The following is a 25,306-nucleotide window of genomic DNA, read 5'->3' on the forward strand; positions in this document are numbered from 1 at the left end:
GCCAAATTAGGAAAAAAAATTTACGATAAAAATGTTGAGAATATAAAACAATTTAATACTGTTAGTGGAAAGAGTCAGATTATGTGAAAAGGTGATGTACATACAGGATATACATGTTATACGATGAAGACTGTACACAACAATAAAAAGCAAAGAAAATAAATACATTAATAATAAAAAAGGGGCAGTCAGATAAAAAAAATGTATACAATATTGTCTATGCAACACTACTTGTCTGAACACAGTATTCTAAATAATATTGCGGATGTGGAATATGAATGAAGCAGCAATTAGGCAGTTTGTATCTACCTCAGGGGAGAGGCCACACACCTGCAGGCCGAAGCAGGAGGACCTTGCCGGATTATTATATTCAGCGCCCATTCAACTCCGTCCCCAGTTCCTCGTTCCCTCGAGTGTTTGCGTATCTGCCTGAATATTTTCGTTGTTACTTTTCCTATCTTGTTCCTTTTGCGCTAGTGACTAAAGTTGGTACTTTGTGTTCTTTGGCAACGTTCTCTTGCTGGTTTTGCCCACGTTCACGGTTAGTTATATGCACCTTTGTCTTGTCTCTTTATTTGTACTTTGAGTACAGTTTTCCCCTTTGTGTTGTACTTTGATGAGTTTGTGCTGGTACTACAAGTGTTGCATGCACTTTTTGTTCATCCTCAGAGAGCTCCGGGGTTCCCTACCTGTTTGTCCTGGTCACAATCGTAAAAATATTGATATATCAATGTATATTAACATTCAGTTTTCAATATAAGGTGCATCGTTTTTGAAAGGTCTTACTTTCGTAATGTTTTGGTTTTTTAAATCGATCCGCTCTGGAATCATGATACGAAAGCCTATCATGATTTTTGTCATATCATGAATTGTGTTTTACATGTAAAATATTCCAACACTTTAGATGTCACAATACATTACCTTCTGAGTGAGGCGATGTTCCGAAGCAAAAGTGCCGGAGGAGGAGGGAAAACAGCAGAAAAAGAAAACTTTATGATACGAAGATAGCACTGCCTTCAATTCTGCTGTTGTAGTCATATTCCTTCTCCTCACCCGTATAGTGTTTAGGTCATCCGATGTCTTACTGCTACTCATATTCAAGCAGCCATATTAGCAAGCATTAGAATCTCATATTGCATTTTTTCAAATGGGAATTTGGAGAATAAATTTTGTTTTGTTTTATTTCATTTTTTTTTTCTTTATAATGCTGAGTAAATTTCATAATATGAAGAAAACATGTTGTGCAGAAGTGGCCGTATCTCACGGTTACACTGTATTTGATAAATTATAGCAATATATTTCTCTTTGGGTTTTGTCTTTTTTTGTCTTTTTTTTTCCACCAACGCAAATACAAACATTGCCCAATATGTCACAAGTATCGCAATAAACATTTCTAGCATATATGTATGTATAGTAGTCCAGTGGTGAGGCTACAAGTCACGCTATAATATTAATATAAACTGAACTGGTAGAACACAATCTGCTCAGAAAGGCTTGCAGACATGTTGAGAAATAGGCAGCTAACAAAAGATTTACTTCATTGTTTAATTACACACTTGATGGAGTAGGCAAGCATGCCAGAGACCAAACATCCTGTATACATGAAATTAAAAAGTCAATTTTCCATAATATATTCCCTTTAATGTCTGCTTTGAGATGCTAGGGGGTTTCTGCCTTGCTCAAAAGCACCTCAGCCGTGAATGCAGGGGGAAAACTTTAATCAGATCAATCTTTAATCTGCCACTATAATATATTAGAAATGGTTTTGAATTTCAAATCAGACAGCAAAAATGATTATATTCCCTCTCCAGGCCGTGTCTGAGCTGAGGGCGTATGTGCACGCACTGTAACATGTGTGACTTTTGCTATTTTCAATTCCCGCCTGGTAGAAAATGATATCAGATTAGTTTTCTAAGTTGTTGAGCATTGGTGACATGATATGGCTTAGTCCATTTTCTCTCCCATCATTTCCTTTCTGAAGCTCTGCCATTGCAACCTGCTACACAGCTCTCAAGCTATCTTTACACATATCAGACAGGCAATATCCAGCGTTTTCCTCGCGCGTGCTGTGGTCCACCCCATTCCGCAGATTACCCATTTACCAGCCCAGCCTCTGTGCCTCCAACCATGCATTGGAATTATTTCATGTCACGTTCCGGAGATGCAACATTTTGGGGTTGAGGGTGTGATCTGCTGTAATGGACGTGGTAGCTAAACTGAAAAAAAAAAGGCTTCTTCATTCCAGTTTTGGACAAGGCATAAAATGAGTAAAATAAGTCTTCACGCCCATGTTGCAATGCTAGCTTTGTATAAGGAAGCTTCTTTAGGCATTTTTAGCTGTAGAAAGCTAATATTTTGTTTGGGATTAATTTGATAATTAAACATTTTTTACGGCTACAGCCATATTATTATTATTATTGTAATTATCAAACAAATCAACATTAATCAGTGGATTGAAAATTACAAACCATTAAAACAATTTTTAAAATTAAAATTCCATTTTTTTCATGATTTGGTTGCTCATTTGTTCTGAAACATGTTAAATAATTGGTAAAAAGTTTGTGAATAGAAAATGTCATGTTTTTCCTGAAGTGAAAGAAAATGCTGTAAATAGTTTATTTTGATTTGACAATAATAAGACAAAAGAAAGACAAAAGGAATTTAAAATATACTTTCAGTCAAGAGGCTGAAATTCTGAGCATTTAGAACACTTTAGGTCATTAAAAAATGAATATACAGTACTATCCTAATCATAATGAATTTTAATTTATTACCTAATCGATTAATTGAATAATCACAGCATGACCAATTATTTTTTTAGGTACAATAAATACCACTAAGAACTTGTTTTGCCATTTGCTGACGACTGAAAATGACATCACAGGTGCTTAAGGCTCAGGCAACAACCAATCCCAGCTCAGCTTCCAAAAAGCACGTGATTAAAACCCAGGAAAAAAAAAAGGTTGTGTTGTCGTTTTCATTGACCAGCAAGTGGAAAAACTTTTTAAATGTATGTTAAAATTATTCACTTTTTAGAAGTTCAGTAGTCTTTTTAAGATTCAAGACAGGTAGATCGAGTTCAATATTTTAAAAACATCTCTGTGACAAGCGTGGTTTTGAACTCGTTATTGAGTTGTTGAATTTTGTTATTACTGTATGTTTTAATACAAAAGAGGTGTAACTGATTTACTGCAGTTCAATTCATTTCAATAGGGAGATAATATTTGACATATTAAGTGCTTTTAGAAACGAACGCAGTCATGGAACAAATTAAATCGATCTTAAGCCAACAATGAGTATCAAAACAATTACTTGAACATAGTTTTGACTTATACATGTTTGTGCTTGTTGTTAGTTGTTTAGGTTGACGAAAGAAGTTGGTGTATTACATCATCACACCCTAAAAAAAATCATAAATGGACAAAGGAAGACAGGTCATTAGAGTCATTCAACAAAGGCCTTGGGAAGCTCTTAAAATGAGATGCAACTCTATCAGGAAAAGGTCTGGCAGACCCAGCACCGGAACACAATCCCAGGATGACGTTCTGACAGTCGACAGCTGACAGGCGGCTCGCAGGGCAACAGGGTCCGTGTCAGAACGCATCAGTTTCAAACTGACGGACTGGGCAAGAAAGAGCTTGCTAAAGTGGCCGACTAAGAACAAGGAAAGAAATTCAACACAGCAATATAATACGTTTACATGACACTAGAGAAAAAGGAAAAACAACTCTAACTGAACCCAAACTGTGAATAAATGATCCAGAATGATGGCACTACGCTAGCATTTCTACTTGTGCTAATCAAGGCAACATCTCACTTCAAAAGCGCAAATAAATGCAAAGATTTACTTTATAAAATGAACCTACTGCTGTCACTTTATGAAGCCTTTCGAGAATAATTTTTACAAAAACTAGGCTGTGCTGACAAATTCTGGGTCTTCATTCTTCTTCTCGATTCAAATACACGTCTCAGTCCCAGAATACCTGACATGCTACCCTCTAGTGGTCGGAAAAAGTATACACCCAAAATAGATGAGATTTAGAACAACATTAAGAGTTATTAGCTAAACAAAGACACACGTAAATTTCAGACTACTTTTTTTTACATTTCCATAAAAGTTCAAGTTCACTGCCATTGATGGCTAATGATGCCAACAAACAATATTTACTGGGCTAGTAAAGAAATTAGAAAATTGACCCAATTTTTTTTAATCCCACAATTCTAATCATTTCGCACTAACTGGTTATAGTGTCACCTCATAGCCAAACCCAATGTTTGTTTGTTTGTTTTTTTGTATAAAGTGTGCTTTAATTAAAAATGGAATCTACACAACCTGAATTTCTGTAGGGATTAAGTTATTTCGGTAGAGCTACTTTGGCGATAATCGTGAGATATGAATAGAGTACTTGGCTCAGAGACCTTATCCAATAAATAAGGACTTGTGGGGGCAAATTAGTGAATATAATGAATGAGGACCTTTTGTGCAAAGCTTAATTTAAAGTAAGGATAGAGACTTGGTGGAATTCAAAAGCAGGTCAGAGTAGTTAAAAGTTTGTCCCACAGGCCACTGGTATAGAGAAAGAGAGACGCTAATGACCCCGATTACAACCAAGTGTCTTTGTGAACTTTACACTCTTCTCATGTCGACGGTCCAGAAATAGATAGCGCACATTCAAGGTTGGGCTTTTCATATTTCCATATAGCGTTAAGGTGACTCCAAATGGCAAATGTTCCAGATTAAGTGCACTCGAGGAAGTCGTGCATGCAAATGCGAAAAGAGCACAAAGCGATTCAATTGATTATGTTAATGGGTTTGTAAGTCAAAAGTTTCCGAACCTCAATTTGGAAACAAACACTATGTATATATACAGTTATATACTGTATGGATTATTTTCTTTGCTTGTGTGTTTAAGTGTCAAACCCAAACCGTTTTCACGAAAGGCAGTCGTCGCAAGTGCCATTTCACTGCCAGTTAGACCTTAATATCCCCACAACGTAGCCAGAACCATAATTCCCAATGACTAGCCTGAAAATGAGCTGCCAAGAAGTGGCAGATATCACAAGATGATATAACCATTTCTTGACCGACGTTCTGATGCAACAACCGCAAAGTTTCAATCTCATTTGTATTCTTACGACAGGTATGCATTTATAAATTCCAGCGATAAAAACATCAGCGGGTGACACTATCACTTTGCAAACACCAGATCTCTTTGTTGTCAGAAGACTTCATGCGTGAGCAGCAATTTCGTTTCGTCGTACGGTGGTTCTTCTACACCTTGCACTTGTTTGACAGAAATATTAAAATCCTGCACCGTAAAAATCAGCCTTACGAACCTGGAACTAATTAAATTAACAAACCTTTCATTACCTCCGATGTAAAATGCAGTTGCGAAATAATGAACAAGCTGGAAGTCAACGTGCAAGATGCAAACACATTTGTCTCTGAGAGTTCAAGATGGTTAGAAATTGATTGCCAAGAAATAAATGAAAGCCTTTACCATTTCATGCAAGTGGCTTGGCTTATGTTTGGCCTTTTGGGAAATGGTTTAAAGTGCAGCTTTGTGGTGTGTGATTTGTTTTTTCACTCGCAAGGAGGCGTGCAGTGATCTCTGACACAAGAGAGGTAGTAAAGACTAAACAAATAGGAAACGGCTGATAATAGATGGAGGCCATCGTGTGAGATGCATAAAAACAAACGTTTTCCTGCAATACTACTATATCGACCCGCATAATGACAACAATGCTATTCAAACAAAAAGCAAAGTAGTTGAACATATTTAAATTGGCTGATTATAGCGGGTCCAATTATGCAAATGTCATCACGACATGCAAAGTTTCATTAATAGAAAGTAAAATCTGGGTTTTTGTCAATTTGCATTGTACGAGAAACCCAAATTGCCTTGGCTAATTGATGTGTTTTGATAGATGCAAATGAACAGATTATTTTGAAAATAATGAATTATTAATCACAATCAAGTACGCTAACAAGCGTGATTTATTAACTGATTTCTCCATACCACATTTGTCAGTCCTCGTTGCATGCCAAGCTGTATTTTAATGATGCTGTCTGTCCCAATCAGTGTCAAAGCATTCCTGTAGAAGAGGAAAAAAAAAAATCAAGTCACTAATGAACCTTTCATTGTGCCCTGCTCTGTCTTGCAAAGTCTGCATTCCAGTGCCATAATAAATCAGTGATACAGTGGGCAATCTTCATTACGAGGGGGGTGCAAGAAATGTGAGTATATAGTTAAAACTGTAATCTCCAAAGTTGTGGATGAAGCCCATTCTCTATTATGCCAAGTATTTCCAGCTCAGTTAACTACGGCCGCAACGGTTTCACAATCGAGTACGCAGTGCATTGTGTTTGTGTGCTGGGAATGTTTTTCCTCTATGTAATTATAGTTAACAAGCATAAAGTTTTAACTACTTGCAGACCCACAGTGTGTGGTTATCTACAGACGTTTGAAATAAGTCAAACCACAACGTGACATTAGTGAACCGTCTAATTAGACGAGCTATAAACTCGCCCCCTACATACGGAGCAAGGAATAATGCAAGGTAAGGTACAATGTCCCTGGCCAGCTGCAAATATTTTGTTGATCAAGTACCATTTAGAGGGCTCAACGCTTGACATTTTATCACCGCTAGGGAAGACAAGACACAAATATCAGGAGACATCTCTTTGCAAAATTTGCGAGATTGAATATTCCATTTTTTTTAAATGCATTCTCAAATGTAAGAAAATCGAAAGTTTAGCGTGCAAATGAAAACATAAACAAGAAAGTCAATTTTGGTACGGGATCATTTTTCAGCTGCTGATAGGATCCGATGTACGTCAACCTGGAGATGTGTCCAATAAGGAAAAGCTTTACAAGTATTGCTATTGTGTAAAATAATTGTTGATATATTTATGTTTTCGTTTTTCTTTTTTTTAATAAAACCCTTGTTTTGAGTCTCCAGTTAATGACACAGTGGTTTATTTCAATGGAGAAAGATGATTTTAGCGGGGGTTTTTTTTTTAACTAATAAGCATGGTTAAAGAATAAATTAAACTCATACATCAAGGCAAGATAGAAAAAAAAACTAACTGCGGTATTTTTTATCGTTAGCTAGTTATTTTCTGTTTTTGTGTAACTCCAACAATGAAGAGAAAATACATTCAGTTTTGCCAATTTTCCATCCAGCTTTCCACATTTCATGGGAATCAATTGTGTGTGTGTTTTTTGTGTAACAAACAGCTATCAAAACAATACCTCTAGCCTTCACACTTTTGCAATTGGCAGAGGTAAAAAGCAATAAAAGAAGACGGCGATAAGGTTGATAGATGCGAAAAGAAGTTCAGGCTCGTTTGAGCAAAATGAAAAATACAAGTGAGTGGCAGTGACCTACATAGACGAGGTACAGACAGCACATTTAGTCCATCCATTACTGAGCGCCTTTTCTTGTGTGAGAATGGCAGACATGTCAATGTCAGAATGCAGTAAAAGCCTGTCAGTCTTCATGTGAGACGCTGAAAATCAATAAACAAAATCAAATATACCTACACTAAAAAAGATGAAGCAAACACTTAGCTGCATCTTTTACACACTGATCGTCTGTGTGTCCTTCGTTTGACTCGGCTATAGCATAAGGATGATGACGAGATCTTTGCTTTGAATATCATTCTACAAAACTTGTGCGTAGGCTCGATCTTGGTGAGGATCTGGAAATATGTAACGATACAGGAATTAGTTTCTCCATTGACTGTTTCAAGTCGGTATAGATTATGTATATAGCAGCGTCCTTTAATTGGTAGTAGTGTGCGTTCCTTTTGTCTAATGGTCTGTTGTGAGTAAATGGAGAAGTAGAATACTAACTAGCAGATGGAGAAATAAACAATTAAAAATTGCTATATAATTTACTGCTACATAAATGCAGTGCTACAGTTTTCTTGTTTTTTTATGAGCTCTATCTTATTTTTATTATTTCAAATCGGAATAATGTCCTCCCATCTCAGAATCACAAATGGAACAGTTTTGTTATAGTTTATAACTCATCCTACACGGACAAACAACCCAGCCAATTTAACTCATTCCCTGCCAGCCCCGGAAAAATTGATCTTTCACTTTATGCTGCCACACTAATCTAATCATGGTAATCTGACTAATATTGCATTTGTGACCATGCGATCATTAACTGAGTCAGGGTAACTGTGATTTAGTCAACAGTATCTGACAAAATGGCCACCCACTGATGTGGACAAAAATAAATTAAAAAAACGGTGGATTTTGCTGATTCCGAAAATTCAGGATGGTGTGCTTAGATTGGTGGCACCATATTGAAAATAGGATCGTTGGGAATATTTTAAACTAGATTTTTCATGTATTTTTTTTGTGATTTTAATAAATGAGTCACATTGGAACTATTACCAAGATTAGATATGGTGCAGTCTGTGTATTTTATGTTATCCTAAGTGACCAAAACTGAGCCTCCAATGTGTTAATCATATGATATACATTTTCTGCACGTTGTCACAATTGAGTCTCAATATCAGAATGAATTAAAAAAAGAGAGAGAATCCTGGAGGTTTTAAGTCGCTTTCCATGAACTAGAAAAAAAAACCTGCGAACCAACAAATTCCCAAATAAAACAAAAACAAAAAGAATACACCTCTCCACAAATTTTATTTATCCTATTGCCAATGATGGAACCATTCTCTATCAGAACGAAAAATCGCAAAACCAACTCCAACTGCTTTCATTAGCAGGTCGACCTTAGTTGACGTATTCTTTTTAGTGTCACTCTATTTTTGTACTCACAGTTCTAAAAAGGTGTACAATTAATGTTTAATTTTAACCACCCGCATGTTTCTGCATTTGAAAAGCATTTTTGATGTTAGCTCCAACGAGTGACATCAAACATGTAGCAACGCAAAGAACAACAAAAGTCACTTATTTACGAGCATAACGGGATAGTGTTTGTGGTTTCTTTTGTTTTGATCGCAATAAATAATTAAGACCACGACACGTTAGAAGTCAGATGGCTGCAAACATGCGAATGATTATGCTACGCGGCTGTCCTCAAGCTAATTAAACCCAACACGAGACACCTTCTTGATCCCATAATAGCTCGCCTGTTTAAGTAAACAAAACATCCACGTTGACATCTTGTATTTCCAATAAATATGCAACTGTTTCTATTTAAAACTATCTGTGGGTGTGATAGCTACTTGGACACATCTTGGGATGATTAAAAATATTCAACACTACTTATCTCGATGGTGACTTTTAACACAAATCAGCATACTCATTTGCTTTCAGGATTAAGGAGGACTTCAAGTTTTCTCATCCTTATTGAAAGGCAAATGCACCCTAAATTGACCGTTACATAAATTGTGAATTGTTTCATTGACTGACAACATTATAACTTTTTAAAACGTGCAACCTGGCAAATCAAAATTCCCAAGGTTGTCCTGTAGTATGCTTTCAAAACTCAAAAGTTCAAGATTTTTTGGTGTTCTTTCCCCTGCTAGTTGTTCTCCACTTTTATGGATTCCAAGCTTAAAGCTCTTTATTAGATTATTCCTTTAAAACATCCACAGTCATAAATCGAAAGCACCTTTCAATATAATGCACTCTGGCATACAACAGCAGCGTACCCGCGTTCAATAATGAACATAAAGTATTGATATTACCTTCCTGACTGACTCAACAAAAAAAAAATAATAATAATAATGTATGGGCTTTGGAAAAGTAAGGATCTCATTACATTACTCAGAGTTTCCCATGCTGAAGTTGTTCAGCATGGATGAATATCACTTTGGAATTTATGGCTTGCTGTATGCTTAAGTCAGTGTGGAAATATAACATTCATTGGACTCAATACTAAGTAGTTAGTTACTGTTTCTGGCTCACATTTTAGGTCTACTGCAGCAATATTTTGTAAAAAAAAAAAATGTGACAAATATTCGTTTTGTAGCATGTGTCCTTATTTTGGGTGATTTACACGTGCATGATACATATAGTAATGAAGCGCCATGCAATCTCCACGCTGGTCGGAGAAATTCGAACCTCTCAAAACTGATGCAGATGTGGAAACCACTAGTGCACAATGCAACCATAACAAGCGACTCACGCGGGTATTCAAATACGTATAGTGAGATAAAGATGTTGTTTTGGGAATGCCATTTCAGTGCCATACTTTAACTACGTAAATTATTTACGTACAACGTCAGGTGAGATAAGGATGTTGTTTTGGCAATGCCATTTAGCAGTCGTACTTTGTTAACATACTTTGTTGTAAATCAAAGTGAACATGTTCATACTTTGTTGCAAATCAAAGCGAACATGAACATGTTCATGATGGATCTAGTCAAACAAAAATGGACAATGACGAACTCAAAAAGACGTACGTTGCTGACGTCACGTCACTGCACAAACTGATGTCACTTTCTTCATCCTTTACCTTTTTGCAGACGACAATGAAAACAACGGTTTCTCCACCGTTTAACAAATGATGCTCACATTCGCATAAATGAACTGTCGTCTTTGATAGCTGGAAAACGAGGAAGCGCTTTGCGCCTGTTGTACAAGATCTCTGATTGGTACAATCTATCTTGCAACATCGTCTCTGATTGGCAGTGAGCGGCGCACGCCCATTGGTTGGCACGTGCTTTACTTTTTGCTCTCAGCTCTAGGCAGTTGATTTATGTAACCATGGCAACGAACGCCGCGTCGTTATCTGCGGATGTTTATGCGCTTGTTCTTTCCGTCTACACGACCTGAAGTCACTTGATGTCACGTTAATTAGCCTACTAATTTTCTTTCCATTCAGGTCTCAAGTGGAGAACATGTTTAAGAACAATTATCAGGTAAACCTGCTCTGTTGAAATGATGTTGTCAACCGAAAGCTTCAGCTGCCTATTTTGCAGGGTGGAGCTGGGGTGGAGGTGTTCAGTGGCCAGGGGAAAGATCCCGTGGCCAAGTGGAAGCTTTGTGGAGGCCCGTCTGCCATACGGAAAGTGAGAAAACGTTTTTGTATTATTTTTTTTTTAGACATGTGCTATTGATTCTATCCAAGGACAATTAAGGTAACTGGCAAACACACCGTAAATGTGTCCTTGAATTCGCTATTGAAGATGCACTAAATCCACTATTGAAGATGCCTTACTGCAGTTATCAAATAGTTGACTGTCAAAGGCCCACAAGATTGAACATGCTATGTACATGGATACAATGCTGTTTGCCAATTAAAACTGTAAAACAAAAAGACTTTCATGAGCTCATCTTACATCTTTTTCCAGGAGTATGATAAAGAAGTCAAAGGATTTGTTTACTGTCTGGAGGGTAACAGCAAGACTGTGAAGATGCAAATGCCAGAGAATGGGAAAATGTCATGTAAGTTGACAATAACAAGATGCGCCTGAAGAGTAGGGGGTAGTATTTGGAGTTGAATCCAAATATTCCGGTGAATCATGTCTCAAATCAAACAAAATGTGGCGTGTGGAACATAATCAAACACGGCATCATCCAAACATAGTCCAAATGCAGTGAAGTTTTTTTTTCCTCCTTTTTTTCTTTTTATCTGTCCTCTTGAGTGATGCCATTAGAGAAGGTTACCGGGAAAAAACGGAGTGTGAGAAATACTCAGAACAGTTCAGGCTGCTCAATACATTATGAACACTACAGACGATTAAATATTAATCACATACACATATTCATTTTGCACACAACACTTTAAATCTTACAATGTGTAAAGAATACAACCAGGTAACAGAATATACTCTACTGTCCTAGTTGCTGTAAGTATTGATTTTATGCATAGTGGGCAGGACAGCACTAGTGGTTACCTCATATGCCTCAGAGTTCTGAGATTGATGCTTACATTCGCATGAGCTGGTCCAATGTTTAGTTTACATAGTCCACCAAGTGCTCTTAAGGGTTTCCCACCGTATTCCCTAAACATACGGCGTGACATCATGCTTTCTTCATTTGATTTCTTTAGTGGGTCTTCTCCAGAGATTCTTGGCCATTCAAGTGAACATTCCTCAAGGCAAAGACTTTTCAATGGAGCTTGTGTAAGTTTGTCACATTGTTTATGATTTAGATGTTTGCAACATTCTTAACAAATCTTCCCAACATAGCCCACATACACCTGGATTCAACTTCAAAAGAATGGAATTTTCGACATTTTTTCTTAAATATTAAAAACAAAACATCGGAAAATATCCACCAGAAAATATGTGAGTAATCATGGCGAAAAGAGTTCATTGCAATGAAGTTCAGGTTATTTCCAATTTTAGTGTTTTTATTTTTCCTCGCACAAATCTACCAGCCAAAAATTGTTTGCGGAAACTGTTTACTGGAGGTAAACATCAAACTTTATAACCAATAATAGCAAATTGGGTTTTCTGTTTGTTCTGGAACAGCAAACTAGCACTACATGAAAATACTTCATGACACGCTTGCTTATTTTGATATTTCTCATGCATCATATTTTTAGACACGGGTGAAATGCTCTTGTTCCCGAATGTGTGTGCGTACGTGCGTGCCCGCCTGCGCTACGTGCGTTTTTATGTGTTCGGCTCTGATTTCACAGCACTGACAACTGCCTCTATAGTCACGGCATCAGATATTGCACCGTCTGGTAACTCGCATCGTGCCCTGTTGTGCCTTTGCCACAGAATAACTGATGTCAGCCACCTGAAACGACGACTGTACTTATCGACCGTGCATAAAGAGTTGTCCGCCACACTCTGGCATGCAAAACTACCTCTGGCAGGAGTGAAACGCAATATTGTGAATAAGTGACTCATCCCAGACATGCTGTCATTATTTCTAGGTGAGCTGTTTGCCTTTTACCGCCTGAAATCCTTTCGCTCTTGTCTCAGTGGACCACGTTGTTTGTTGACCTTGTGTCCTTCACCGGAGAGTTGTTCAAGGCCACCGAATTTTTGTCCCTGGATGGCATCACCCTTTTTGCCAGCTGTAAAGTGCGGAGAATCTTCACCATGAAAACAGAGCCCCTTGTTCTGCCACAAGATGGTAAATAGAGTAAATACTAACAAATGCATTTTCAAGATCAATGTGGAAATGTAGGTTTGATGCCTAATATTGTTACTGTGCCTCTACATTCTCAATTCATATGCGCATTGTACCCTTGAGCTGTTTGACTTCGAGATTGTTCTCATTTCAAAGACAAGGAACTAGTGCAAGGTGAATTTCTTTGTTCTTGGTGCAAAACGTTGCCATTAAACTTTACACGATCGTGATTGGAGGATTCTGATGGCTGATCACTTAGTTTTAAAATAACTCTTAACCAATCACGATTCGATTAAAAGATGTAGTAATATGTCTGTTTAAATTACTTCTTTATTTAAATACTGTTTATGGAGTATCACCAAAAATATTAAAATGTATATATTCATGTTATATATATTGAATACTCAATATATTCATGTTATTTATATTGGACACTCAAATTGCCCTCAGTAGCATTTGTGAGTGTGAATATTTTTTCGTCTATGTGTGTCCTGCAATTAGCCAGTAACCAATTTAAGGTCTTCTTTCCAAAAACTGCTTTGATAGGCTCTAGCAGGCCCATGACCCTAGTGAGGACAAGTGGCAAGGAAAATGTGTGGAACGAATGCGCATCTGTAGTTAACCTTTAACTATGTTGTGTTTGTTTATTTTTTTGCATCTCATGCAATGTCATGCAATCTACCAATAGTACCTTCGCGCTCGACTGGTTCACCACGATTCATCTATTCATGCATTCACTACCTGAGTATCATACGTGCATAACGAGAAATTAAAACACTGTTTAAAAATAAAGATCATTATTAGCAAAATGAATAACTTGTAAACTTGAGACATAATACATTGAAGAATCTTCCAAATTTGAATAAATATAAAATATCAATAGGTATATAAAATGAGCGTTCCAAAAAAAATCATATAAAATCTATCTCTGCTTTCAAATGCTGTACTGTGGGAAATTTTCACAAAAATTGCTGAAACCTTGCTCAGTTGCTATCTGTCTGTACGCCGTATTAAGACAGAAGTGTATCCCATGCATGCACAATGAAAACAAAGGAGGCTTGCACAATTTGAAATCCTATTAGGAGCTTCATCATAAATTTTAAGACATTACTGTGGACTATTATTGTTCGTCATGTACCACCCCCCTTGATTCATTTGGCATCGTATTCTCCTTTGAATGTAGACGTGTTTTTTCGTGGGGCCCCTGTTATGGATCAGATCCCTCGAAACTGCCAGTTTCCACCAAACGTTTGCCATGAGTGTCAGCTCCTGAACATGGCAGTCTTGCAGAAAGCCAATTTGAGGACAACTCATGCGGACGCCGACTGCGGTAAGATTTAATGGTCTGATTCTGAAAGAATTGGTTGAAGAAATATATCTTCTGTACATTTGCAGTTTGGAAGCTGTGATGCCAAAACACATGATTAGCAATTTTAGATGGATTTCAAAATGACTGATCCTTTCAACTCTTAATGGAATCAATCAAATAATATCAAGATGTATTGGAATAAAATAAAAGCTTAGCTTAGACGTGAGCTTTGTGAAAGTTGGTGACTAAAATGACCGTAGCTGTCTCACATCTAATGGCATAAATAGCAGAGAGTAAAGGACAGAGCTCCACTTCAACCTTGAACAAGCATCAGTTATAGTGGAAGGACTCTTAACAGAGCAAGCATGGTTGTTACGGCAACCATAGGACCATAATGCACCTCAAGATTACTTTAGTTAATAACCTGACATTTTAGTCTCAAAGTGGTTCACAGTGTTGCTGATGTGCTTTTATTTCATGTGAATTAAAGTTACTCAATGCAGCAAAGATGGGAAAATATCTGTTTATCATCTTCTCTAATTGTGATCAATGTCATTATTTACTGGAATTCTCCGTGTGCAAGAAGAGTTGGAGAGGTTTTTTTTCATTTTCAACCACCACAATGGGTTAAGGTTATACCCGCATAACTCAAAACCGGACCAATTTTTTTCCACATAATCTGTGTTTGAATAACATTAATTCAAATGTGAAATCAGTAATGTGTCATTTGCAAGTTTTAAAGCGACACTGTGTAAGATTTAGACCGCTTTCATTAAAAATGAATAAATTAAATAATTATACGTTTAAAAGACTTACAAATAAATGTGTTCTTGGGGACCAACTGTTTTACATATAATCGTTGATCTAGTTATTACTAAATTATATTACATGGGAGGTGGCGCTCCTCCGGAGGTCGCCATGTCTGTTATAGCTACGGCCAGCCGGAGGAGGAGTGTGTATTGCCGCATTTACCGTAGCTCCCACAAGCATGCAAAGAATTACACATGCTCCCTTTAAAATGGTGTTTAAAGTAAAACGGACGATATTACACGATGCATCTCCTCGAGTTGCTGGAGATGCCACGACAAATGTAGTTCCAAAGTTGAATAAATATGACACAGATTGCACAGCATGCTGCGATAAATCTTTCTCATTTTTCCATTCAACAAAAAATGCTTTCCCCCTGTTAGTGGACACTTGAGACTGAAAAAATATTTGACAGGCTGTACATAATTGAAAAAAGGTTTACCATTATATTAGATAAACATCAACCAAGTAATGATGTTATCACTAACATGAGATGTGTACTGGCTGGTCGGCCAGTATTTGTAGTTAGTCACCTCTGATAATGGCCGAACTCCTGTTCTCCACCAGTGCAGCTCTCTCATTTTCATACTGACCTAAATACTTTGACATGTTGCTTTTCAAAACACCAACTGATGGTTTGTATGTTTTCTCTGAATATCTTTTGCTTGAATTGCATAATTGCAGCACTTTACTTGTATGGAGGATGTATGGAGGATGCATATAGAGAAGTGCTTCCAGATCGAGTGCACTTTGTCTTCCTCCAGTTAAATGGATGCATCATTTTCACTACTGTGGGACTTGTACTTTTAGTTCCTCCTCAAATATAAGAACATGCACCGGTAATCCAGTCCCGCAGCCTCTTTGGCCTCTTTTATCGGCACGTATTTATTTGTTCTGACAGCCTTTTTCGTTGTTGACTTAAACGGCGGTGCCCGCAAAAGACAACGGCGACCACCAACAAGAATGATCTTATCATGATTAGCATCATTAGCATACCGTTCCCTCATCGCAGTTAAAAGGATTGCTATTAAAGAAGACATCCAGTTAAACGGCGACAGCTTTGCCCCGCTTGCCTCAGTGCCTTGTCAAGAAATGTTAGGCATGAAGTCGCAACAAGCCAAACATCTCAATCCTACGCGAAATACTTTTGATTCAAGGTCGCCGATTGTTTTTCTATTTACACCTCTAGGATTTAGGCATCTGTCACGGAAAGTTTAGTTTGCCCACATTCTTTCATGAGTTCTTGCAGACTGCTGCTTCTCTTCGCTGCATGTGTATTTGCATTGTTGCGCCTTTTTCAAAATCGCTACACAAACATCAAATAAGTTTGTGCCTTTTGTTAGAAGACCGAAGCACGTTGCCAAAATAAATGAATCCCCGTGTAGATGCCGATGCTCTTGTGTTGTCAATATGATGTCCACTTCAACTGTTCTTGATTCCGAGAATCAAACAGGCCAGTCTGAATCCCACTTGATACGAGGCTGGAAAATAGCCACCGGCAGCTTTTTTTTTTTTTTACCCCCTCTATTTTTAAAACTTGTCCATGCCTTTCCCAGCTTTGCCGAATCGATCACACAACTCAAAAGTGTTATCATCATTGATCATCATGTTTGACATTAGATAAAGTGCTTATTATTCGCAGCCCCCCACTTTAAACCTGGACACGCTTGCTAAATGATAGCTGTTGAAGATCAATAGGTGTCAATAAGTAATGTGACTGTCTGTGAAGGACCTGACCAGCATCCTGCCGCCAGATCAACCACTTCTCACAGAAGCAAGCCGCAGGCAGCTCCACACACAGCCTCGGGCTCAAAAGCCGCGGCATCGGCAACACACGCTGGAAGAAAAGGCGGCCCGGCCACAAATGGCATGGAAAAAGGAGAACCCTGTAATGAAAAAATGGTAATTACACAAATTCCATCATAACGCATTCCTGGGAATCATGTCATGTATGACTAATTATTTTTGTCTTTGCCTTATATCCCACAGGCATACTTAAATCTGACACAGCAGCAATTTAATGCACACATTGGAGATGCAGAATCATCACACCTTCTTCAAGCGGGTAATAATTAGTTTTGATATCTGGTTTGGCAGTTATATGATAAGTGTATCACGTTGTATAATGTCACTTTGATGTGCAGCAGTGCAAACGAAACATGGATTTGAGGTATCCTACACAGTGTTGTCTCATTTCTCACGGTTAATGGGGACCGGAAAACGCCCGTGATATGTGAAGTTCGCAAAGTACGACCTAAAGTAGATGAAATGTGTGTAGTAAAACCTTGCCTAACTTTCTTTCGCATGGCTGGTGATTCCCTAACCGTAGTACGGAGGCTGAACAGGCATGTTTCTCTTTTTAAGCACAAGCTTTATTATTTATTTTTTTTCAACACAACACGCATTGCATCTGAGCAAAAACTTCCCGCCCATTCCCCACACAGCAATAGTTGTTTTCTTAAAGGGCCACAGTCACAGTCATTTGTACATTTTTGCACAATTCTATCACGAACAGCCTCAAGCACACTGCTTGAAAAGAGTCGTGAGGAGTCGGTGCAAAATTACCACTATATAATGCCATGACTCCAGTTTTATTGCCGGAGAATGGGTGAAGTGACATTGCCTCGCCTTTGTCTTGTTTACGCGCTTTCCCCATAACCGCAACAGTATGGTATTGAATATACGATGAAGAAATGAGTCTAAAAGTACCACAATTTTGTCATTTTAATAACACACCCCATGTGTTGTAATTGGGCAGCCATGAACTATGTAACCGCTAAAGTCAAAGGTAGACTTGTTTTCGCGTTTTTGTAAAATTCTCCCAAATTCAAGTAAAAAAGGGGGGGTCGACTTGTACTCTGAGAAATACGATAGGTCAAAATCCAAAGTGTGTTTGGAAAGTTCGTTTCAACTCGAGTATAAGGCAGAAAGAATTTTGAAAGTTTGTTAAAGTAATCTGGAGTTAGCCTTTTGGATACTAGTGAAAATGGCATTTACATTTGCATCATATTTGCTATAGAAAATCCGGTCAGTAAAAAAAAACACCTTCAAAGTAGAGTAAAGTTGGGTAACCATTTTTACAGAACATTCTTATTTCTTCCATTTGGTCTCCTCCTCGATCAGAGAATCAAGCTCTCAGATTACCTGACAAGTTTCAGTAAAAACTATCCACCAATTTTTCGGGACAGGCCAAAATTCTGAGACGTCAATATGCCTAAATTAATATGACATTCCAAACTCTGACAGTTTTCCCGCCCGACATTCTTCTGGGCCAATGGCAAGCCTGGCTTTCATTTTTTTTTTAATAACAATTAGTGGGCTGAAATTCGCTGGTATGCTTCTGGCTGTCTCCTCTTTCACCTCGCTTGGCAGCAAGTGTTCGTTAATTTCACACTTGATGGGTTAAGAAGCACTCCAGAGACCCAAACTATTTGTATACAAACATAAAAAAGTCAATTTTCCATAATACTGTATGTCCCCTTTTAAAAACAAGTGTTTGTTATTCTGTGTTGAACTGCATTGCAGCATACTAAGAAGTGCTTCTAATTTTTTCATCTCTCTGATGCAGCTACATGATTAGAAACAGTTCTCAACCTTATATTTCATTGCCATCCTATTCCATTCAAGGAGCGACTTGGTCCTCCTTTGTGGAATTTGCATATTCTCTCCCCTGCATGCGTGAATTCCAAAAACATATGTTAGGTGTGAAAGTGAGTGTGATGGTTGGTTGTTTATATATGCTCTGCGATTGGCTGGTATCCAGTCCAAGGTGTACCTCATCCCTTGCCAAATATAAGCCGGGATGGGCTCCAGCTCACCCATGATCCTAATCAAGACACATGGCACAGGAAGTATGTGGATGTATTGATGGATTTTACATAATATTACTTCAATTTTGTATTATCCAACTATTCTGCTACCTCGTGATGATGTAAATATGTAAAAAAAAAAAAAACGTTTGAAAAGAATCACTTTCAAAATTGTTGCTTTAGACCAGGGGCGGGCAAAGTTTTTGGCTCGGGGGCCACATTGATTTAAAATTTGACAGCCGGGCCGGGACAGTAACAAGATACTTTACAGATGAAAAAAAAAACTGCATTTGTTAGTATTACATATCAAACATAAACATAGCAAACGTATTAATGTAATAACATTTACTTTTGTTTGAGATCAGTGTTGTCGATCACCCTTTTTAGCCAGTGCATCAAAGTCTAGAGGTAATCCTGTTGCGGCAATTCTCAGAACAGATCTGAGGTGTTCATCACTCATTACACTCATAACACTCAAAGCCAGCTCTGGAAAATTGTCAGTATTTTCAAGTAGCTCCAAAAATGAAATAATCTCCTGTTTGAGCTCCCGGACATGTTGACATATTTTTATAAACTTAACCAGCTGACATTAGAACGGTATAGTAACTTCATGCGATCGGCGTTAGTTTCTTTGAGAAAAAGAATAAACTGGTGATGGTGAAGTCCCCTCGCTCGATTAAAGTTAACAGGTTTTGCAACGTGGTCAGCCAGCAACACGGTTTTGCACTGTGCTTCCTAGTGAATTATGCAGGGTAAGAACATTACCTCTTGAACATCCCGACGTTTTTCCTGTCAAATTTATCCATCTGTGGTAATGTTGACGAGCGTACTCCAAGGTAACTTTTGCGTCTGTATGACCATTGATACGCTGTTAAATTTAAGTCCTCTCCCGTTTTTTTTTCCTTTCAGGGCAATAATAATGAAATAATGAATCATCCACAACTTCCACAATCATCCAAACTTTCTTTCTTTCTTTCTTTCTTTCTTTCTTTCTTTCTTTCTTTCTTTCTTTCTTTCTTTCTTTCTTTCTTTCTTTCTTTCTCTCTTTCTTTCTTTCTTTCTTTCTTTCTTTCTTTCTTTCTTTCTTTTATTGGTCATTCATTTCACATAACTTTCAGGGAGGAGTGAATAAACCAGACAATTCTGTATGTTTTAGCATGTAGGTTTCTTTAGGTAGGTTTCCACTAAAAAAAAACAATTGGGTCAAAAGTAACCCTATTCGGGCCAAAGAATGGACCAAAAAATGGACTTGGAGCAATTTGAACTAATGGTAATGGTTAATCCAATATGTTGGTTTGTTTTGTGTAAAATGACCCGTTTTTTGGGTGGCTTTGTGCAAAACAACTCAGGGTTGGTACGATCAAATTAACCAAATAGTAGCCTATCTTTTCGTTTTTGACCCAAATTAGGATTTATTTTTGGACTGGGTCTTTTTTTTTTTTAAATGGACCTTGTCAGGATTCCCAAATAAATTTTGTTAATACCGGACTCATATTGAACCCCGTTATATTGTGCAAGTGTACCCTCTGCTGTGGCCATTGGTTGCCATTTCAACAGAATTTTTACTCGAGTCAAAATGAAGTGAAATCAGTAAACACCTAATAAAGCTTTTGCTGCAAATTAATAATAACAATAAGAGCCTGTGTTGTTGCTGTGCTGTGCTATTTTTTGGTGAATAGTTTATTTCACGCTCTACTGGCATTTATTGTACGTAGGAGCACCCTCCAGCTTGCAGCCGCATCCTCCAAGAAGCAAAATGCTCAACATGCTCGCATCTGAGAGGAGAAAGTTACGAGCACAAAGAGCAGCAACAGAGAGGCTCCAAGCACTGCTGGGTACGCCGCAAAGGCGAGAATGCATGTATAAAAGGACAAAACCACTTGTGCTTTAAAATTGTGCTTTTTTTTCAGCCCCTGAAGAGCCCGCTCATGTTGGCCACAGCAGGAGAAATGAGACCAGAGAGAAATCCAGCTCTTCATCAAGTGGACTGGAGAGCAGACAAGAACCTTTGACCCCCAAAGGAATGACAGAGGTCCTAAAAGCAGGTGAGGCTCACATCTCCTGGGAATGTTGAAGCAGCATGATGGCACTTTCAGGCAGAATAATGACTGCTTTTCCTCTAATTATTCAAAAGATATGTTGAGTGAGCTGTCACTGGTGAAGCAGCGAATCCAGGCTGCTCTCCTTTTTTTTTTCTTTCTAGATTTAAGTTTGCTTCTAAATGTTGCCGGAATTTTAATGAACATAATTCTAGGTTGCATACATCATTGCTTTTGTTCCACCTTTTTAAATTTTGCATCACCCACGCCGAGGCCCTTTGCTGTGGATTTTACAGACGAGCTATTCCTAGTCTTCTGTTATGCATGCAACAAAGACATGTGCGTTGGGAAGGTCACTGCGCGAACAATAGGAGAAACACGCATTCTCACTAGCGTTATTCTCCAAAGTAAAAACGTTTAAAGTTTTGGTTTCAAACAAAGTTACACAACAAAATGTGTTACACTTTAGAAAAAATGTAGTTGTACTTTTTCTTGGTTCAATCAATAACAAACTAGAGGTAGACACACTGAGTAAAGCCATTTGGGAGTAAATTGAGACAAAAGCATCAATATTTTAGTATTCATATGTCTTGTAACATTTTTTTGTTCGTTTGTGTGCCATGAGTGATGTAAATGGCGGGAAAATGCTGACTTGTAATGGATGGCACTTTAGTTCAGGGGTCAAGTCACAGCTGTGGCTTGATAGCAAGCCATATACAGTAGAGGTGCAACGATACATCAAGTCACCTACAACTAACCGATTTTCAAATTAATTTATCATCATTTTTGATTAATGATGAATCATTTGAAGAGTTTTCTTAATAAAACGTTTAGTTAGATTAAAATTCAAGGTTCTCAACAGTGAATAATCGTGAATTTCGGTTCTCCTCCATGATACAGTAGCACGCTGATTATCGTCTCGAATAAAAATCCTTTAAAAATACTTGCTTTTGCTTTGGAAAACAATAATCCAAATGTTTGCCTTACAGAAGAAAACCAGTAACCTAACCATAGTTTATTTATGTTTTTGCATCATCCCCTCAAACTTTGACGGGAGAGTTTGAAATAATGTCCTAGTTTTGGATAAAGACATAGAAATGTAAAACATGTTTTCTTCATCCGATTCATGAATCCTGTCTTCCCACATTCTAATAACATGCATGTTAATCCAAGATTCAAAACTGCCCAAAGATTTGAATGTTAGTTTGCTCAGCTGGCGAATAGACCAGGGCACACCCTGCCTCTCAACCCAAAATCACCTGAGATACAACGTCGTCCGTTCCACCTTGCCCATGACCCGAATGAGGAGAAGCTCTATATAATATCCATAGATGGCGTTAAAAGGTTTTACGCCAGCAAAGAATTGTTCACTTCACATTATTCCTTTTACTTTGGAGATTCGGAAAAGATGTGATGCAGTCCTCACTTAATTTATTTCTTCGGCCATTTAGCTTGGCAGCAGCATCTTTCATTATTCCTATACAGTACGCTATTTCAAAGGGTAGCACAATTTCTAGTCTATAGATGTGCCTCTGGAGCTGCAAGTTCCTCTGGCCGGCCGCGCTCACAGTAGTTAGTTCATTAATGGTAATGTGGCACGTTAAATAAAAGTCAGAGTGACATCTCCCGGGTCCAGGGATTGCCACACAGTGGGCAATTAGAGGAAGCGATTATACTGACGAGAGGTTGAAACGTGCTTGCTCATTCATATCGAGAGGTGCCCCCACGTTTGAGCTCAGGCCCGCTGTGGAGTTTGAGCGCTCGGCGTCTCTCATGTGCACACATGAATGCTTGCAGCTTTTTCTTAAGGTTGGACTTAATTAAATAATACGCTCACATTTTTCTCGGTCGATCTAGCGAAGTCAAAACTCTGTGTTGTAATAGATTGAATCCTCTATTCTCGATCCCAGGAGTTTTTATAACATTACTACAACTGCTTCAAATTTCTTCATGTTCAATTCCAGTACTGTATTTGGATCTCTTCTCCCTTGTTTAATAATCTTTTCTCCTAGACGAAAGCAGTTTAAATTCACCAGGCACGCGCTCCATATCACCCCCACCCACACCGGCGGAGCCTCTACCCAGCTCGCCCCGGCCCGTTTTGTCTCCTGACCCGCAGGTCCGGAGCTGCTGGGAGAGTAATGACGAGGAGCCGGAGCTGCGGCTCTCTCTGCGGGAGGAGGTGTTCACTTTCGCATCCCCGCCCCGCTCACCCAAAAGAGGCCAAGGCCGGGGTGAGCAGAAGATGGAGATGAGAGGCGATCAGGTTCAAAGCCCAAATGGGACACGCAGCGAGGCCCAGCCCGAAGATGATTTCATTGGCAGTGAAAGTGATGAGGTACGCTCACTCTGGGGGGTACAAAGGCACGCTCTTCAGTTAGACACATTGCTCACTATTGCTTTGACATAAATGACCAGCTGCCTTGAGCTGCACACTTTGTAACAAGATGTTTTCATTTTATATGTGTAACAATGTGCAACGGAATGTTCTGAATCAAACAACCCTCTCCCTGATAATCGGTGTAATATTAATGAGTATGTAGGAAAAAAAAAAAACCTTTGAAGGCCAATGTTGGGTGTGCCTACACTGATGTGTGGTGAGCTAGGATTATGCTTGAGGCGTGAATGCTCCGTGCGAAAAGGAGACACGCGGAATCTCACCAGCACGCACTTTGCTGCACTTTAAACACGGTGCAGCTTTCCCCCACAGTCAGCAGATATTCTCCCATACTATAGGTGGCAGAAAATGGAATCTATAGCATACAAACAACACTACTCTCTAACAGAGGTAGAGAATCCCTGTAAATTCAAATTATCGAAATTTTTCCAAGCTTTTTGTAACAGAGTCCCATCTTTCCCCAGCGTGTGTGCTTGCCAGGAGCTGTTTACAATATTTAGGTCACGGTAGTCCTTTTCATCCGAATCATAGAGGTCTTTGTACAGGCGACTTCCATAAGTAATAGTTCGTCCACCATGTTTTCTGCCCGTATAGAAATTCTGGAAGGTACGTGTTGCAGAAAATCTGGCCCCCGTGGACTCCGCATGGAGGGGCGTGGTTGCCAAAATGACGTCATTTTGACGCGTTTAGTCGAACATACCCCAAAAAACAGTTTAGATATATATATTTGTTTAAAATCTCAAAATTAATCCAAAAATACCTTCCTGAAAGTGTTAATTTTAATTTGCCAGAAGCCCAAACGTCAAACATTTTGTCAAAGTGTAAGAAAATCAAAAATCATCAGACAATGCATATAATTGGGAAGTTTTTAGCTTGCTAGTGCGTCCCGGTGCCTTCGAATGACCTGGAGTTACAGATCTCTTAAGTCATTTCACAAATGCTTTATATAAATGCACATAGCAACCAATACAAGTCGAAAATACACAATAATGCAGCACGAAATCAACCACAAGATGTATGTTCAGCTGTTATTATAGAACAATTGTTAGGTTTCGCAGAAGTTAATGCTGTCATACTGTCGAATGGAATTCAAATTTATACAGAACACCCTTGACCCTTGAAGGACAAGCTGTTCGAAAAATAGGTGGTCAGACGACAGGTGGGCGGACGGACAGACAGACAGACAGACAGACAGACAGACAGACAGACAGACAGACAGACAGATAACTGATTTGTATGCATGCTCTAATAAGCAAGCTTGTCGCCATACAATCACAAGCCAGGGAACTTGTGTTTATAAGTGCACACACACACACACACACACACACACACACACACACATATGCCCTACAAGGGATTGACAAGATAACGATCGAGATATAATGTAAATGTTTTGATCCCTCCTCCAGGATATCAATTTCATGCGACGTCCATGAGAGATGAAACACCAGTCAATTTTCTCTTTTTAATGTCACACCTGTTTTGATGACTCATTTAAATGAACCGTGTATGGCAAGAGTAATAATCACCACAAACTTACACATTATGCTTTTTTAAGCGGGATAAAATTTAAATTCAGAAACGAACCCTAAGAAATTTGAAGATTAAATAATGATAGAACGTGGCCCGTCAAAACCTCATTAAAAAAAAAAGAAAAAATACCACAAGTGACAAAAAATAAAACAACCAAAGTTTGTCTGATGATCCCTCAGAAGATGAACCGTGAGATAAATATTGTACGAGCTTCAAAAGTGAAGCTGGTTTCCTCTGAAGACAGGTCAAGCTTTTTATACTTTTAAAGGGTTAAAACTGTAAGATGATGTCATTACCTGCTATTGGAAAGAACTTTAAGTTGGTCTTTTGGCAGTTCCAAAGGTTTCCTCAGGTACTAATCTCAATGGACATTAAAAAAAATAAATAAA

General features: G+C 38.4%; 1 protein-coding gene and 1 long non-coding RNA gene across 3 annotated transcripts in view; one reads left to right on the forward strand and one right to left on the reverse strand.

Moving 5' to 3' along the window:
* The window catches only part of LOC148419267 (uncharacterized), a 29,915-nt gene extending 19,388 nt beyond the window's left edge, over window positions 1–10,527 (reverse strand). For both annotated transcript variants that reach the window (XR_015866558.1, XR_015866559.1), the window contains exons 1-2: window positions 10,394–10,527; window positions 6,021–6,096 (exon numbers count right to left, since the gene is read on the reverse strand). This is a non-coding gene — a long non-coding RNA (uncharacterized LOC148419267). The remainder of the gene's footprint in view (window positions 1–6,020; window positions 6,097–10,393) is intronic.
* A 195-nt stretch (window positions 10,528–10,722) lies between these two features.
* The window catches only part of cfap20dc (CFAP20 domain containing), a 35,084-nt gene continuing 20,500 nt past the window's right edge, over window positions 10,723–25,306 (forward strand). Inside the window, exons 1-12 of the mRNA XM_088422472.1 lie at window positions 10,723–10,852; window positions 10,913–11,002; window positions 11,285–11,378; window positions 11,986–12,058; window positions 12,665–12,779; window positions 12,872–13,025; window positions 14,206–14,352; window positions 16,868–17,040; window positions 17,128–17,203; window positions 20,663–20,782; window positions 20,858–20,992; window positions 22,999–23,324. Coding sequence (XP_088278598.1) covers window positions 10,832–10,852; window positions 10,913–11,002; window positions 11,285–11,378; window positions 11,986–12,058; window positions 12,665–12,779; window positions 12,872–13,025; window positions 14,206–14,352; window positions 16,868–17,040; window positions 17,128–17,203; window positions 20,663–20,782; window positions 20,858–20,992; window positions 22,999–23,324 — 1,524 coding nt within the window. The 5' untranslated portion in view covers window positions 10,723–10,831. The remainder of the gene's footprint in view (window positions 10,853–10,912; window positions 11,003–11,284; window positions 11,379–11,985; window positions 12,059–12,664; window positions 12,780–12,871; window positions 13,026–14,205; window positions 14,353–16,867; window positions 17,041–17,127; window positions 17,204–20,662; window positions 20,783–20,857; window positions 20,993–22,998; window positions 23,325–25,306) is intronic.

This window comes from Hippichthys cyanospilos, chromosome 9, assembly GCF_059441005.1.
Source record: "Hippichthys cyanospilos isolate Australia breed blue-spotted pipefish chromosome 9, RoL_Hcya_1.0, whole genome shotgun sequence".
Taxonomy (NCBI): domain Eukaryota; kingdom Metazoa; phylum Chordata; class Actinopteri; order Syngnathiformes; family Syngnathidae; genus Hippichthys; species Hippichthys cyanospilos.